Genomic DNA, 17,042 nt, shown 5'->3' on the forward strand with positions numbered 1-17,042 from the left:
CACAAGACTATATTTATGCACACAGAAAAGTAGCACCTCTTCTTTTGTTCCCTTTTGTTAATTAAAAAGTAATTACAAGACGTGTTTTGTAGCCAACCCTACTTTATGCAGTAATCCATTAGTTAACCATGAAATACTGTAAATGTCCTGTTAGACTTAAATCCAAAGCCTGTGTGAGGTTAAGCTGTTTGGAAAAAAAGTCTCCCAAATCATGAATGATAACCTAAACTGTGTATTATTAACCACACATTTCTGGTGAAAGATTTAGGATTTAATTTCTTTCAATGTGGCTTGTGCTTCTCTATAAATGTCTGCCAAAATATATATCCAGAATCTAGAGAATTATGGGCTATTTGATTTGCTTCTTTTTAATTATGCACATTATTAACAGAATGGGCCAAAAACTCTTCTAGGCAATTAGTAAAATACCCTAAAATTGATATAGGATTCTGATAAAACTGTGGTGTATTTTGCTTTCAGCTTTTTACATAATTTATTTTTTTTTACCAAAACAAAGATTCACTTTTGTGAAATTTGAAAGACAATGAAAATGCTAGTAGAACCAATAAACTGGCAGGTGGTAAAATAAAATTATAAAAAAAACTTTCTATTTTTATTGCTCATATTTTCATTGAGTGTTGAATTAATCTGTGATTTCAGAACAGAATATTGTAAAAGTATAAATGCTCAATATTTTGCTAAGAGAACCTTTGTCTGTTACTAAATACAGGAGGAGCCCATTAATGTCTACACTGTGTCCAAGCCAGCATTCCGTGAAGATAGAAATGAATAAGGATGCCTTAGCAGAAATCAAGAGAGCTGGAAGGGAAGAACATCGAAATGTCCATCTCACTGCTCACACCCATGAAATATCATGGGGAAATGGGTCTCATAGAAAAAATGACCAAGACTTCACATGGCTTCATGGGAGAAAGCTGAGCTATGAGCAAGGCTTGCAAGTGGTGAGACAGCAAAGGAAGGCCTCTCTTGCATACAGTGTGCTATTTTAACTGCAGTTTGCTGAGAACACTATTACAAGAGCAAGGGAGCAAGAACAAAAAGCATCTAGGGAAATCTGAGAACTGTTGTGAAGATGTATGAATCACTCTTAGGGAACACAGTATCAGTGGATAGGATAGAAGCAGGTGATTTAAAACAAAAAGACATGAAAATTTGTCTCCCAGTATTAATGTCATCAGATCCATTTATTCTCACATGCTAGTAAGAATTGAGTAATTTTGGATAGCTAGATTTTGCACAGCACCAACAAAACATAAATCAAGAGCTAAAGTGACTGAAATTTACATGACTGTGGTCAGGCAGAGTGCTATTCAGACACAGGATTGTGAGAGGTGTTTGTGAACAACTCAAAAGACAGTATGTGCTTTACAATACATCAAGGGGTTTCTTTTTTGTGGTTTTTGTTTGTTTTTTGTGGTTCATTTGTTTTTTATCTTGGAACATGAATCATCTGTCCATAGATTTACTAAACAATTAACTCGAGAACAGAAATAATAAATAGCTGTTTGATACAGGTGTTTTTGTTAAAAAACACTAATCCCTTCCAAAAGGGAATGGTAGAGCATGTACCCCAAGTCTGAGAAATGACTCGCATCAACAACTTATCTTTCCCAACTTCAGAACTGCCATTTTGAGATTTTCTTCTGTGCTTTCATTGCGCAAACTTTGTTTTTTTTTATCATGTGTAGTATTATTCAAAGTCAACCTGTGTATTCTAGATAACCTTTGCCAATTCCTAGTCTTTAAAACACTACTCAAACCAAAGTTCCTTGGTAAAGATTTATTTGACCAGTCCAATTTATACTCCCAAATTGACATTCCTAAACTTACCTCTAAACTAAAAGATGTTGTCTATTGTTTCAATTGTTAAGTTTCTAAGTTTGACAGCCCAATTCTGAGAATCTTGTAGTGTTGTACAAGTATATAAAAATCTGACAGTAATTGTTGATGCCTATATTACTACTGATACTGAGTATTTGCTGTATATGTTTGCTGTTAGAAAACTGGTTACATTACTGAATTATTAGACAAAGATTACAATGATGTTTGAATAACATTGTTTATAGAGTCTAACAGTATATTTTAAGGAATGTTTTGTTTTGGATAAAAAGCTCCTTAGGGGCCAGGGGTTTAGCTTGGTGGGAGAGTGTACAAAGATCCAGGTTTGATTCCTCAGTACCACATACATAGAAAAAAGCCAGAAGTGGTGCTGAGGCTCAAGTGATGGAGCTCCAGCCTTGAGAAAATCCAAGGACAGTGCTTGCTCAGGCCCTGAGCTCAAGCCCAGGATTGGGAAAAACAAAAAACCTCTCTAATCACAGACTAGCTAAGATGTTTCACTGTGTACCCTAACAGGGTGGCTTAGATTGCATTGCATTTTCAACTATTCCAGAGAAAAGAGTATCAACATGGTAGGTTCTGTGTTGCAATTACTTTCATACCTTACCTGTCTTTCATTAGATCTAATCTAAATTGATCATGTCGTAGTTCAAAAAAAGAAATCATCAACACTTTAGGCAAAATAAATACTTTATTATTTTAATATTCTTTTAGAAATCAGCCTTTGTGTGATACTTCAAACATTTATAATCCTTTTAGATATTTTTTGAAGAAGACTTAACATATTAACCATTTTTATTAAAGTTTCACACACAAAGAAACATAATAGAGCTGAAAATTATATAAGCTTAAAAGAATAATTCTAATAACATTTGGTGGCTACTTTACACATTTATTTGACATATGTAAAACCTAGCAGGAAACCATTCTCCTTCTTTCCTAATAACAAAATTCTCACTGGTTAAAAGTGAATGAAAATGATTTATATATGAAGAGAACAAACCTAAGATATTTCCATTTCAAATAGCCAAATACCAGCTTATTCAGTTCTATTCATTCAAGTCATAGGGCCCATTATTGTGACAATACTAGTTAGTCTAAAAGACAGAAGAAACATCTCCTTATAAGAAGTTTCAACAGTTCAAAATATATAGTGTTGAACATAAGGCACATTTCCAAAAGAAAACACTACGTAAGCTATAATAAAATTCCACTTGTTTAGGATAAAGCAACAAGGCTTACAGTGTAAGAACATTAAGTAGTTGAAGGTAACCTCACACAATTCTATCCTACTGCTATTAGTAGCATCCTGGAGAATTAACAGCAATTTTTACCACAGAACAGAATAACTTCTTGGAAGTGACAAACATTAACAGCAGTGGAGGGCTAATCATTGGTGGCCTCAAGCTCTCAAACAGGAATCAGTTATTGCACAGTACATACCTCACAGAGGTCAGTGTGGTAAGAAGCTAGTCTGAAGGAAATGGTATGTATAAGCTGGCTATGTCTGAAGTCTTCAAGTTTTATAATTGATTCTATATAGGGAAGCAACTAGAAATATTTGACATACAAATAAATATTATGCTTTTCAAATTAATACACTTTTGATGGTTTAGGAAAGAACAATCGTCAGCAAAGTGCCTAAGTTTGAATACACACTTTAAAAGATATGCATCAAAGAAATGCACACTGGGAACTGTGTTCAGTAGCCCAGCTTAGCAGAAAGTATCTTCCAAAGCTCAAATAACACCTCCACCATCGTCTGAAATTCCGCTATTACACAGCTAAGAGGATCCACGCCAATCTTGAAAAGGAAACAGAAATCAACATTAAATTCCTTTTAAGCAGTACCCTTAAAATCTTTAAAATAGGAATAACGTGGTAGTGTGTATTTACACACGTGTGTTTGTGTGTGTGTGATACATAAAACAGGACCTTCTTGTAGTTGCTATACATCTCCTTCAGTTAGTTCTTTTATTCTTAGCTTTTTCTTTTTCTTCTTCTTCCAGTTCTGGGGCTTGAACTCAGGGCACTGTCCTTGGACACTTTTCGCTTAAGGCACTTTACCACTTGAACCACAGAGCCACTTCTGGCTTTTTCTGTGTATGTGATACTGAGGAATTAAACCCAGGGCTTCATGCATGGAAGGCAAGCATTCTACCACTAGGCTACACTCCTGGCACCTTATCCTTAGCTTTTAAAAAGAGATCTTATTACCTGTTTTATGATATAGTTTATTATAATTCTTTCCTATTTTCCATTGCTAACACATCACACTTTTAAATTACATTTTTATTTCTCATATACATTATATCAAGTAGGTATCTTTAGATCTAGTAAAATATTATTAAGACATAATTTAAAGCTGAGATATGGTAAAATTAATTTAGGGAAGAAAATCACAAATTAAATAAATAGATGATGATTGGCATTAGATGTCAGTGATCTATTTCTTTAAAACCTGAAAGTGATTTTAAAAGGTACCAAGAAACTGATTTTCACAATCTTATTTCACCAATTGTACACCTGGAATACCATTATAACCAATGAGATCAAAGAAAGTTTAGGTCTAAACACCTGAGCTAAGTGTTTACTTACTACTATGAAATTTCAATGAAAATCTTAGATAATTCTATGGATGTTTTTGACTTTCTTATGCTTTAAATGGAGTTGTATGAACACCTCACATTCTTGAATGACACTGTACATATTGTAAAACAAATTCACTAAATAAACAGAATTAAGAAGCAAGAAAACCAAATGCTCTTTTATACTTAGCAAAGCAAAAGAAAATGGACAAATTTACCTACAAGTTCCATTTAATGACTATCTTGCTTAGAATTAGATGCTTTACTTGAAGATACTGCTGCTAGAAGTCCGCTTACTATTTCCCGTCGAATTTCCCCAACAATGGATTCTTTAATCTGTAACAGGAAGAGGAAAATATGCCTTTAACAATCACTATAATCCACTTTTTTTCTATTTTCAGAAAACCATGCGCATCATTTATCACCTAAATCAGCTAAGCCAGAGAAATGTATAACCTTCATGTGACTGTTCGAGTAACACAAGAAGAATAGAAATTAAATCCATATATCTCTCCTCAAATCCAGACGCACTGTAAGGTCTGGCTTAGCTACGTCAACAAACTGCATTATAACACAGTACAGCTTCTAGGGCGAGACCACCATAAAGCATTATTTTGTGCAGATTGAACAACTTCTGGTAAATAATTTACTTCATGACAAAAAGTCACCTGCAAGGAGTGGCTAGCTAAATGTGAGGTCCCTTTTGATGATTTTTACTCATGTCTCCCTTTGTAAAGTGGTTGGCAGGATGGTTCTTAACTGCTAAAATAAAAACAAAAACAAAAAAAGAGCAAAATGATGCCTTTTAGAATCAAAAGAAATCTCAAGATACCTTTTCTAACATAACATTCATTTTGAATAGAAAGAGGAAATTATTATTTGCTAAAACTCATTTAAACATGAAAAATGGTCTCAAAACAACTATAAACTCCAAAGAGAAACTCTAAAGTGTGATGGCTTGTCTAGTTTCCAGATAGGATGTACATCTCACTTTATTGCTGAGAAAGGACTGTGATTAGGAATTTCTTCTCCCCATGTTTGAGAACTATATATGCCTACCCCTCCCCTTTTCTCTTTAATGATACAGCATGGCCTCCAAATAGCCTTTGGTGAAAAGTTTTAAATGTGTATTTCCCAAAGGAAACTAATAATGTGCTCCCAAATTAGCACTTAGGACACTCTCAACCAGCTTTAAAAAATTCTGTTTCTCGTTTCCTGTCAGCCTGCTCTATTTCCTAAAATGCTCTTAAGTACATCTTGAGCACATCTCAAGTGAAATCTTGCCAAAAATGGCTCTGTATTAATCTCTGATACAAAACTAGTACACAAAATTTGTACAGTTGCTCATAGAAACATAATGTTCTTTAGCTATCAACCAACCATAAGTACATGTATTTCAATAAATATAAGCTCATCATCATCTTAACTTCTATTGATACACGTTTTTGAAGTCTATAGCACTTTAGATTCATTTTTAAACAAATATGTTAGACGCAAACAGGGAACCAGAATCCTTCTGCCAGGGCACAGAAGCACAAACACCATGTGTGGAACAGAATTACAGCTAATCCTCATTCACAAGAAGGATATGTCAAACCTTATAGTGAATTGTCAAGGCAACATGACTTTATTATATTTCTATATTCTTTATCATTCAAAGCACAAACTTGCCAAAAAAATATTCTCTACTAACCAAAAAGTAGTATTCTTTTTTTTTTCCTGGCCAGTCCTGGGCTTGAGCTCAGGGCTTCAGCTCTGTCCTTGGACTTTCTTAAGACTAGAGCTCTACCACTTGTGCCTCAACACCACTTCTGGCTTTTTTTCTATGAATGTAGTACCGAGGAACTGAACCTGGGTCTTCATGCATGCTAGGCAAAAACACTACCACTAGGCCAAACTCCTGGCCCCCAAAAAGTATTCTTCACAAAACATAAATGTCCCACTTTTCAGGAACACAGATATTACCAGTATAAAGCAATATAACAGATTCTCTAAGAGCTCAGCCACCTCATAGAAGGCAGAGATGAGAAGATCATTTAAGGCCTAGAGTTGAGTCCACCATGGGGAACGAAGCAAAACTGAAAACAGCGACCAAAAAACAAACCAAAACACAGAAAGAATCTCTGCCTCTAAACAAGTTATACTTCAAATACAAATGAAATGAATCTTGTCTCACAAAATATTAAAGGAACTTTATTCATTCACTAATGAAATATGAACAGAATAAATTTTAAATTTTGAAAATGGGAGACCAGTATATATTATAAAAAATGAGAATTCTCAGAAAATGTCTAACTTGTAGTTCATGAAAACTATTTCATATGACAATGAAGAAACAAACAAAAAAATTCACACAAAAGCATTCCGAGGAAAATAACCTCTCCCAAAGCCTGGCACTGTGGTTCACACCTGTAATCCTAGCTGCTCAGGAGGCTGAGATCTGAGGGTTGAGGTCAAAGCCAGCCCAGGCACAAAAGGATTGGAGACTCTTATCTCCAATTAACTTCCAGAAGACGGAAAGTGGAGTTGGGCTCAAAGGTAGGGCGGTAGCCTTGCTCTGAAGAGCTCAGGGACAGCAGGCCTAGTTCAAGCCCTATGACCCCCCCCCCACACACACACACAAAAATCCTCTTCCAACTCAGGTGTGGTGGCTCACATCTGTAATCCTTAGCTATTCAGGAGGCTGAGATCTGAGGATCAAGGTTCAAAGCCAGTTGGGGCACAAAAGTCCACAAGACTCCTATCTCCAATTATCCACTCAAGGGCTCAAGGGGGTAGGGTGATAGCCTTGAGCTGAAGAGCCTAGGGACAGCACCCAAGCCCAGAATTCAAGCCCCAAGACAAAAAAAAAAAAAGAAGAAGAAGAAAAAAACATCCTCTCCCATTCTGTAGGCTTTCTACTTATCTTGCTAGCTATGCCCTATGCATTAGACAAGGCCCTCGTATCTAACATGTATCTAACATATACTTAAGATATATTCAAAATATACTCAATACTCAAGATATACTAAAAAAATTAAATCCTTCCCTAAGCCCTCAAAGACATAAAAACAAAATTAATAAATGGGCTAAAGTCATAAAGAGTGACTTCTCACAAGAAGAAGTAAGAATGGCTAATAGACACACGAAGAAATGCTCAACATCTCTGGTCATAAAAAATGCAAATCAAAACAATATTGGGATTTCAACTTCATCCCAGTTAGAATGGCCATTATCAAGAAAACTAACAATAACAAATGCTGGCAGGGATATGGCCAAAAGAGAACTCTACTACACTGTTGGTGGGAGTGTCAACTTGTTTAACCACTCTGGAAAGCAGTATGGTGATTCCTCAAAAGATTAAACATAGAGCTCCCCTATGACCTCGCAATTCCACTCCTAAGCATTTATCCCACAGAATACAATCAAGACTACAGGAAAGCTACCAGAACTATCGTGTTCACTGCAGCATTTTTTTTTACCATAGCCAAGATATGGAATCACTCCATATGCCTCTCAGCAAACAAATGGGTCAAGAAGATATGTATATACACGATGGAATTCTATGCTTCCTTGAGGAGGAATATTGTACCATTTATAAGGAAATGTAAAGACTAGAAAAAAACTTTATTAAGTGAAGTAAGCCAGACCCAAAGAAACATAGACACTGCATGGTTTCCCTCATTTGTTGTAACCAGAAGTGCCTATAAATCTACAAGTAAACCCACTGGATGGTAAAAGACAAAAAAATACAATTGGATATGATAAAATATACAGGACTCTAGACACTCACACAATGAGACGGAAGGAGGATATTATTCTTAGGAAAGGATCATAAGATTCAAGATTCAACAGCTATGGGCACATGGTCATTTAAATCATGCTTCCTGAAATGAACTCTAAGAAATGGAAACAAGTATTATGCTATTTTGCTTCTCGGGTTTCTTTTTTCCTTTGTCGCCATTTTTTATTTCTGTACCATCTATCTTGTGTGTAAGTTTATCTGTTTTGGAAAGGGGAAAGGGAAGCACAGAAATGATGGGGCAAGGAGTGAACAAATGCAGCAGTGATATCTGCAAGACACTAAGCTGAGAATGAACTCTATAAGTTGTGGAAAAGGGGGAACAGAAGAGAAAAACAAGGTAACAGAGGACACTGTTCAAAAAGAAATGTACTTATCACCTGACTCATATAAATGTAACTCCTCTGTATACCACCATTACAAAACCAATTTTTTAAAAATTGTGAGAGAGAGGAGAGGTAGACTGAAGACTGACTGACAAGCCAGTTCCTTCTAAGTAGAAGGAAGTGCAAACAGAAGATCAAGTGGAAATTGTGCAGTGGACTACTTTAGGGAAAGATTAGATCTTATCAATAGATTTGAGCATGCCGTGTCTGAAAAGAGGAATAAGAACGCAAGAGTGGGAGAGATGACAATACACACAGAAAGTGAAAAAACTAGATGCAAACTAATGTAAAAAAAAGGACAAAATGCCTTTTAAATTTTATTTTAACAAAAATATACAGACAAGTTAATATTACAGGTGCCTATTCTCTCTTTTCTAATTCTCAAGTCTCCCATACTACCAAGAAACTGGAGGGATACAAGTGAGAAACTAGGTAGTCTGAGCAGCAAGAGAGGATGCGCAGTTCCTCCCAGGGGATTAGGCTGAAGTCTAGCTCCCTCAGACTAAGTGAACAACTGGCCACACACATGGAATGCAGTGTCAAGTGTGTACCATGCGTCTACTGAGTGTCTCCCACAGCACAGCCACTACTGCAAGTGATTTCTAAGTGAAATTTCAATAGTATTTCAATACATGACAAGCTATTATTTTTAACCAAAGTACATGTGTAAAACATTCCAGATATAGTGAGATGTAAATCACAAGAACTTCAATGAAAATAGGATATGTGATGATTTATACTATTCTCTCACATTTAATTTTGTTAAATTTGCTTCTAGGGGCACTAGTTCATTTGATTACATCACTTATTTATACAAAAACACACATTAAAAAATAAACAAGTAAGCTGGGCAAGGTGGCTCACACCTCCTGCTACTCAGGAGGCTGAGATCTGAGGATCAAGATCCAAAGTCAGGCCGGGCATTATTGAACCTGAGACTCTTATCTCCAATTAACCACTAGAAAATGGGAAATGGAGCCATGGCTCAAAGGATAGGGCAATAGCCTTGAGCTGAAGAGCTCAGGGCCAACGCTTAGGCCCAGAGTTCAAGCTCCATAACCATCACCCCCCAAAAAAATGAAAATAAAATAAGTGAGATACAGGTGGCTTAAACTAGTAAACCTAGCTACTAAGGAGCTGAAATCTGAAGGACCAAGTTTTGCATAAAATTTGCCTACAAGTATGGTACAAATGACAAGAGTGCCAGCTAAAAGAAGTACCAGCAGAAGAAGCCAAAGGAGAGTATTGGGCCCTGAATTCAAGTCCCAGTACTTTGAGGGGAGGAGAGGGGGAGGAGAGGGAGAGAGGGAGAAAGAGAAAGAGGAGAGAGAGAGAGAGAGAGAGAGAGAGAGAGAGAGAGAGAGAGAGAGAGAGAGAGAGAGAGAGAGAGACAGACAGAGAGAGACAGACAGAGAGAGAGACAGAAGGGGGGAGGGAGAAGAGGGGGTAAGAGAGAGGGAAAGGGGAGGGGGAGAGAGGGAGGGGAGGAGGAGGGAGAGAGAGGAGGGGAGGGGGATGGGGGGAGTGGTTTACAGGTTTACAGGCACGGACCAGATGCATTACAGATGACTTGGGATGACTTTTTTTTTTCCTAGTCATGGGGCTTGAACTCAGGGCCTGGGTGCTATCTTGGGATGACTTAAAATAGGACTTTTTTCCCTATTCAATCTTGGCAGAAAAAGATGTATCTTTAATCTGACTGAAGCAAAACTGTGTGCTATTTTGTTAGAAAGAACTTTGTTTAATGCCTTTGGTCCAAAGATAAATTCTACTCTATTAACAGATCACAAAGAAAATACTCTTCTTAGAAGCCTTACAGGGGACAAAGGGGTGACAGATGTCATTGTTTTCATGCACTTATAAGTGCAGTAAGGAAACTTCCCTGAGAGTGCTTGACAAACATGCTTAATCCTCACCCACAACTGTTCAATGCAAGATTTAATCTTGCTTTCTGAATAGAGTTTTGTGTTAATGGGGCCAGAAGGTCAGAATTTACTCGAAAAACAGAATTAAATTTAATTATATTTATAGTAGATACGTGCTCATTTAAGTAAAAAGACTACCAATTAGAAAAAAAGGAATAAAGACTAATTCGAGTTTTAAATATTTTATCAATAAACTTCATAATAAAAAATACTGAAACTGAGCTATTAACTAATTATATTTTTAATTATAACCAGCACTGGACTACTAGCAGTAATTTGTTTTCTTAAGTAAATCTCTCTGCCTTGTTTGAACTATGTATTTTGCTTGTAAAGTCCTCCTTTGCAGACAGTAAGACTAAATGTTAAGCCTCCTACTATGGGCCACATATGAACAGAGCAGTTTCTACTTAACAGATTTAGTAACAAATTCTAAAAAAAAAATAAAAATCTTAGAACATTTGCCTTGTGTGCCAAAAATGTCTATAAAGTATAACATCTTTCATATTTAATGGGAAGTTTTTATAAATGATTAATCTCTCTAAGACCCAGCCATCATAATGGGAACAAATAACTTTCTCTAAGGTCTGCTCTATTGGCTAGAGAATCAATGTCTGGTCTAAAGTGATGCTTTAGTCCTATGAAATTACTTACAGCCTATGTCTGGCCATTTACACTTACAAAGAGAAGGACTCAAGAGAGTACTTGTGCCAAAGAGCAACTTAAAGACAGGCTTCCAAGAAAACTTCCAAAACAAAGACAGTAACAAAAATATCACATTTCTTTTATGAAAACAAAAACAAAAGTTAGTTTAAAACCTACTTCCTCCGTTACCAAAACCTATCTTCCCTCTGTAGGAAGAAGAAAAGTGCAATATATGCACAGAGATTTTCAGGAACACATCTATCATCTGTATATGCAAAGCAAATTGTACTTAAAGGTACTTCCTAAGCTTCTGTCACGCGGCCATAAGTAAGGGCATCTTACACACATGAGCTGACCTGTGGATTCAAGGTGAATGTCAAGAGCCCATTAGAGGGAATTTTCTGGCCTGCCACCACCATTTATGACCTATTGCCATTAAATGTTCATTCTACATTTCAAATTGATTTCTAATACACTAAGTCATATCACTAATTACATTGGAAATACAGTTTAAAGAAACAGAGCCAATGATTCCGATTTCCCTGTTTCATTTTAATTTCTCCTAAATTCCTAGTTCTTAAACACTTCTCAAGGACTGGGAATCTGAATGCTTTGTACCAGAAATATTGCAGTTCTCACATTCTGGAACATTTGTATAGACCTTAATGAAAAAAAAGAAATGGTCCTAGATCTGTAGTCTGGGCTACCTTTGAACTTGGAATGTTTCTGCCTCAGTCTGGAGAACTGGGATGAAGGCATATACACCATACTTTTCATCAAACAGTAGTATTTCTTTTTCTCTTTTTCCCTCCCTCCCTCCCTTCTTCCCTCCCTCTCTCTCTTTCTTTTCTCTCTCTCTCTCTTTCTTTCTTTTTGTTTTTCAGTCTTAGGGCTAAAAACTCAGGGTCTGGACCCTGTCCCTGAGCTCTTCAGCTCAAGTCTAGCATTCTACCACTTTGAGCCATAGCACCAGTTCCAGTTTTCTGGTGGTTAACTGGAGAGAGAGTCTCAAGGACTTTTGTAAGTGGCTCTGAACCACGATCCTCAGATGCCAGCCTCCCAAGTAGCTACGATTACAGGTGTTAGCCACAGGTGCCTGGCCAGCAGTATTAGTTTCTTTTTCTGTGAAGTTTCAGTGCAGAGCCTGAACATAGTAGGCAGGCACTTTACCACTGAGCAGCATCCGTCTTGCGTAAAACCATCTAATAGGCCTGCTAAGACGTTTTTCTGCTAAGATGTTTGTCTCTTAAGGTGTCTTGTTCACATTCCTAATCAATTTTAAGCTTTAGGATGTTGTTTTTATATATATATGTATTTTTCATTTATCAATTTACAAAGTGAGGGTTTTTTCTGCTTTTGTTTTAGCAGTGCTAAGAACACAATGAATTATCTAAAGTACTTCACACGTAGTACATATGCCCTGACGCTGAGTTACAGTTCAAGCCTCTGCAATGATGGCTTTTCAATGCATAGGATGTATACTCTGGTTTCTCTTCAGACCATACAAATCTTTTGCCTTTTTCAATGTATAGGATATTATTTTAAGATTTTATTAATACTGATTTTTATATCGTATTTCAAATGTCAAGTTTAACAAATAAGTATTCAAGAATGGAATCTCTATATGCAATTATTGGCACATTAATTTAAAAACAAAATTAAAATTAAGCCAAGAGTTTGTATGTCACAGACACAGATCGATCTATATAATCTCTATAGAGTATATATTCCATCATAGATTTTTATGTCTATGTAGTTATATTTATATCTCCAAGATCAAGTCAATGATCTGAGTATTGAGTCATAGCTCTGTACTGTTTCGATCCAGTATCTACATATCAAGGAGACCATGCACCTTTTGTTCTTTTAATCTTGGCTTATCTCACTCAATAAAACTAGATTTGCTGTAGTTTTATTTACTTCCCAGCGGTTGCCATTATTTTATCTTGTCTGTTGGCTATGTAGAATTCCATTGTATATATGTACCACATTTTTTGTATCCATTCATCTGTAGGGGCATCTGAGTTGTTTCTATCGCTTGGCTATTGTGGATAGTGCAGCGATGAAATTGGCTGTGCAGGTGTCCTTATAGGATATGCTTTTTAATGAATGGAGTTTTATCAGGAGTGTTACTACTTTAGTTGGAAAAAAAAAACTCCATGGAATAATTGTGAATACTCCAGACTGTGACCTCTTTCCCCCCAATCACAGTGCCTCAAGGTCTCCTTTGGCTTTTTTTCACTCAAGACTGGCATTCCACCACTTGAGTCCCATTACTATTTCTAGCTTTATTTTTTTTTTGAGTCAGTACCAATGGTTGAACTCAGAACCTCAAAGTCTTCCTTGGCTTTATTATTTAAGGCTACCACTTTATCAATACCTCCACCTCTGGCTTTTTTTTTTTTACTAGTGAACTGGACATAAGAATTGCTTAGATTTTTCTGCCTAGAATGGATTCAAATCAAGATCCCTACTGGATCTCACTCTCCTGAGTAGGTATAGGTATAACAGGTGTGAGCCACCAAAGTCTGGTGCTTACTCTAAAGAATTCTTAAGGTAATGAAATAGAATGGTAATAAAATCAACATGAATCATTTAATCCTGGGACTCACTAGTTTTGAAATCAGAAGAGTGTTATTTGAGAAGAGGTGAAAAAGCTATCAGTTATCTGAAAAGCTCTACTTTTAACAATGATATATAGTATTACTTCTTATTAACTGAACTCAGTCCCAAAATAGTGTTATGGTTAAGATTTGAAGTATGTCTGAAAGGCTCATATGCTGAGGGCTTGGCTTCAATACTTAATATTCTTTTGTCAGAGATCAGACTTCTGGGAAGTGACTAGAGCCCAGGATCTGTGATTTTAATTCTATGGTAACTCTTTGATGAGTGAATGATTTCTCAGGCTACTGAGAGATGATAGAAACTCAGGGAGGTGGAACTTAGTTGGAAGAGGTGGGTACCTGAGGGCATATTCTCAAAGCTATGTGTTGTCCCTTCTTCCCTGTTTCCCTTCTGCTTACCTGTACCATAGGTTGGCATGCCTGCTGCACCATGCTCTCAACCTCACCATAGGCCCAGAAATAGTGGAGTTACATGACTATGAACTGAAAACTCTGAAACCACAAGCCAAAATAAACCTTCCTTCCCTTAGGATGTTTTACTCAGGTATCTAAGTCACAGTGATATAAACACTGGCAAACACAAACAGCAACTTTACACATTTAACTTATTAACCTACACTGACTACTAGCTTTCAGTAATTTATTATAGTCCTTTTCATATCTAATTGTGGTTAATGCTTCTATGCTGTTAACATCCAGGGTACACTATTTTTTCAGATAGTATTTTATCAAGTCATAAAACTTCCATACTACCAAAGTAAATAAGTTAAGTTCTTTAAACTTACTAACATCCTATCACCATTTTCGCAGGCCAATTGGAATTATAAATATAGCTTTCAAACTTGGAAAAGATACAAACTATAAATTGTAATCCTCATTCTACATATGTGGACATAAGAGGTTCATACAGTTTGTCACATATTTATCTATTTCAAACTTCACGAACACCTTTTTCATCACAGTGTTGCAATTATTTCTATAGAGAAGGATGAAATTTGCAAAAGTGCCATTACAAACACATCAACAGATAAGAAATACGTCAATGGGAAATTATTCTGAAAGCTCTCTGAAAATTACTAAGTACCGTGTACCAAAGGATCTTATAAATAACTGATGTTCAGACCCGATCTTCTGTAACACCTGTGCAAATGAGGTAAACGCAGATATTACTCACCTCCCGTATGACTTGCTGCAACTCATCTTCCTCCACATTCCTATGCGTTTCCTCAGCAGCTAGCCCTGGTGGGACAGTCCCTTGACTTTCTTCTAACTTGGAGTTAGGTGCTACAAAATATGAGCCTTCTTCAGCTGCTCCAACATCCTCAGAACTTTCCACATCAGGAGGCGTATGCACAGAGCCTGTTCTAGAAGGAGCGGTTGGGGTCAGAGCCACGGATGCTCGGAACACTTTCTTCCTGGCTACTACGTGGGCCCTAGGTTTGCTCCCAGAAGGTACTCCAGTTCTTCTGTTGGCATGAGAGGGACTGGAACATACAGAAGATGATTCTGATGTTGCTTGGGAAAAAACCGATTCTGAGCTTTCTCCAGGAGGAATTTCGAATCCCATTTCCCTCATTCCCAAACCCAATTCAGACTTCAGGTATGACTGTTCTTGCATCAGTTCAGTGACCTACAGGTCAGATAAACATTGTTAGTCTTATCTTTTGGAATTAAGATTTGAAGTAACAAAGCATGGGTTAAGTTCCTAGCTGTTATTAATGCCAAAAGTCTATTTCATTAACTTAGTAACTAGGCAATCGTCTCTACAAAAGCAATAGATTTAAATTCAGAAGAAGCTCAAGCTATAAAATGGATAAGTAAAACAAACAGTGGAATGCAGGTTTACTTGTTACCACATAAGTGCCCATATTGCTTGGAAGAAAGAGAAACTAATAGAATAAGTAAGTATTCATAATTCTTTGCCCTCGAATAACGAATTTAAGTTTTTAATAAATATCAGACATTTTGCCCAAAATGCACAGAACCTATCTAAAGGATTTAGCACTGAATTTCCTCTGGAGTACAAAATATACTTGTAGCACAACCTATTATCTCCTCTTCCTTTAGGAAATAAAGATAAATCAGTATTGCAATTAAGCTTACACTGTAGTAGTCTACAAACTTCAGAAGTGGTTATCTTACTGTCCACCCATCTTGCTGTATAGGGACTTGAAAGCAGAGCCTTGTAATATTGCTTAGGTTTGTCTGCTGAAGGATGGCATATTACCACTTGAGACATACTTTCAAACACGATCTTCAGATCTCACCTTCCTGATTGTAGCTAGGATTACAGGTGTGAGCCACTGGAATCTGGCTATAGCAATCTTTTAATTGAGTTAGTGTATTAAATTCTATTAAAAATCCTTTATTTTACCTAACTAGAACTGCCCATTTCTGAGATGGGTATCATTCCCTTCCCCAGTGAATTAAGAGAAGAGGCTTACTGGTTCCATTACATTCAGGGGAGAAGTGCAGGACAAGTTATCAGCACTCCTACTGCCGCACATTCCCTGCGAAGGTAAGAACACAGACATGCTTACAGGGGACGTGTATCCTCAAACTGCAAGTGTTCTATAATAAATTAACTGGCTTGCCCTGAAACAGCACTTCATGTCACAAAGGTCCTGTTCAGCTATTATGAAATGGTGTAAAAGGTGTTGATGTGATGGAGATTTGAGACCACAGAGTAAACACAAGATATTCTGATTTACTTTTAAGAATGATGTACTGAAGTACAGAAAAACATACCAATTAATTATATAGACTACTAGTTGTGTGTGTACATACACTCTTATTCCACCACATGTGTCTATATACAGTACACTTGCATATATGTTCTACACATGTACTGTATATGCACATATACATGTATTCTACAAAACCAAACATGTGAAACTAACAAAACTAAAAGTAACAGTCCACAACTTGAAAAAGATTGACATAATTAAGAATACAATGTTGAAGTTCAAATCTCATGGAGAAAAACATCCAAAGTAATGAAAAGTGATATAAAATAAGGATCATGTGTTTTGAGACAGGGGTCTCACTATGTACTCCAGTTCAGATTGGTCTCTAGCATTGTACCCTCCAAATTCTGAGACTGTGGTAGTGCATAGCCACAACTAGATAAATGATTTTTTTAATATATCTCCATTAATTGCATGCTTTCTATCAAAAGACTTCATATGAGTCCTTAAAAAAAAAACATAAGGAATAAGGAGTGAGAGGTGTAGTCT

General features: G+C 36.6%; 1 protein-coding gene across 3 annotated transcripts in view; it reads right to left on the bottom strand.

Annotated features, from left to right (window-relative positions):
• Positions 1-2,543: 2,543 nt before the first annotated feature.
• Positions 2,544-17,042, bottom strand: part of Itprid2 (ITPR interacting domain containing 2) — a 38,125-nt gene continuing 23,626 nt past the window's right edge. For 2 of the 3 annotated variants that reach the window (XM_090342521.1, XM_090342519.1), the window contains exons 15-18: positions 16,251-16,316; positions 14,981-15,436; positions 4,667-4,784; positions 2,544-3,664 (exon numbers count right to left, since the gene is read on the bottom strand). In XM_090342521.1, coding sequence (XP_090198647.1) covers positions 4,680-4,784; positions 14,981-15,436; positions 16,251-16,316 — 627 coding nt within the window. In that variant the 3' untranslated portion in view covers positions 2,544-3,664; positions 4,667-4,679. The remainder of the gene's footprint in view (positions 3,665-4,666; positions 4,785-14,980; positions 15,437-16,250; positions 16,317-17,042) is intronic. The other variant, XM_090342520.1, reaches the window with a different exon arrangement.

This window comes from Megascapheus bottae, chromosome 12 (assembly GCF_031878675.1).
Source record: "Megascapheus bottae isolate mThoBot1 chromosome 12, mThoBot2.hap1, whole genome shotgun sequence".
Lineage (NCBI taxonomy): Eukaryota > Metazoa > Chordata > Mammalia > Rodentia > Geomyidae > Megascapheus > Megascapheus bottae.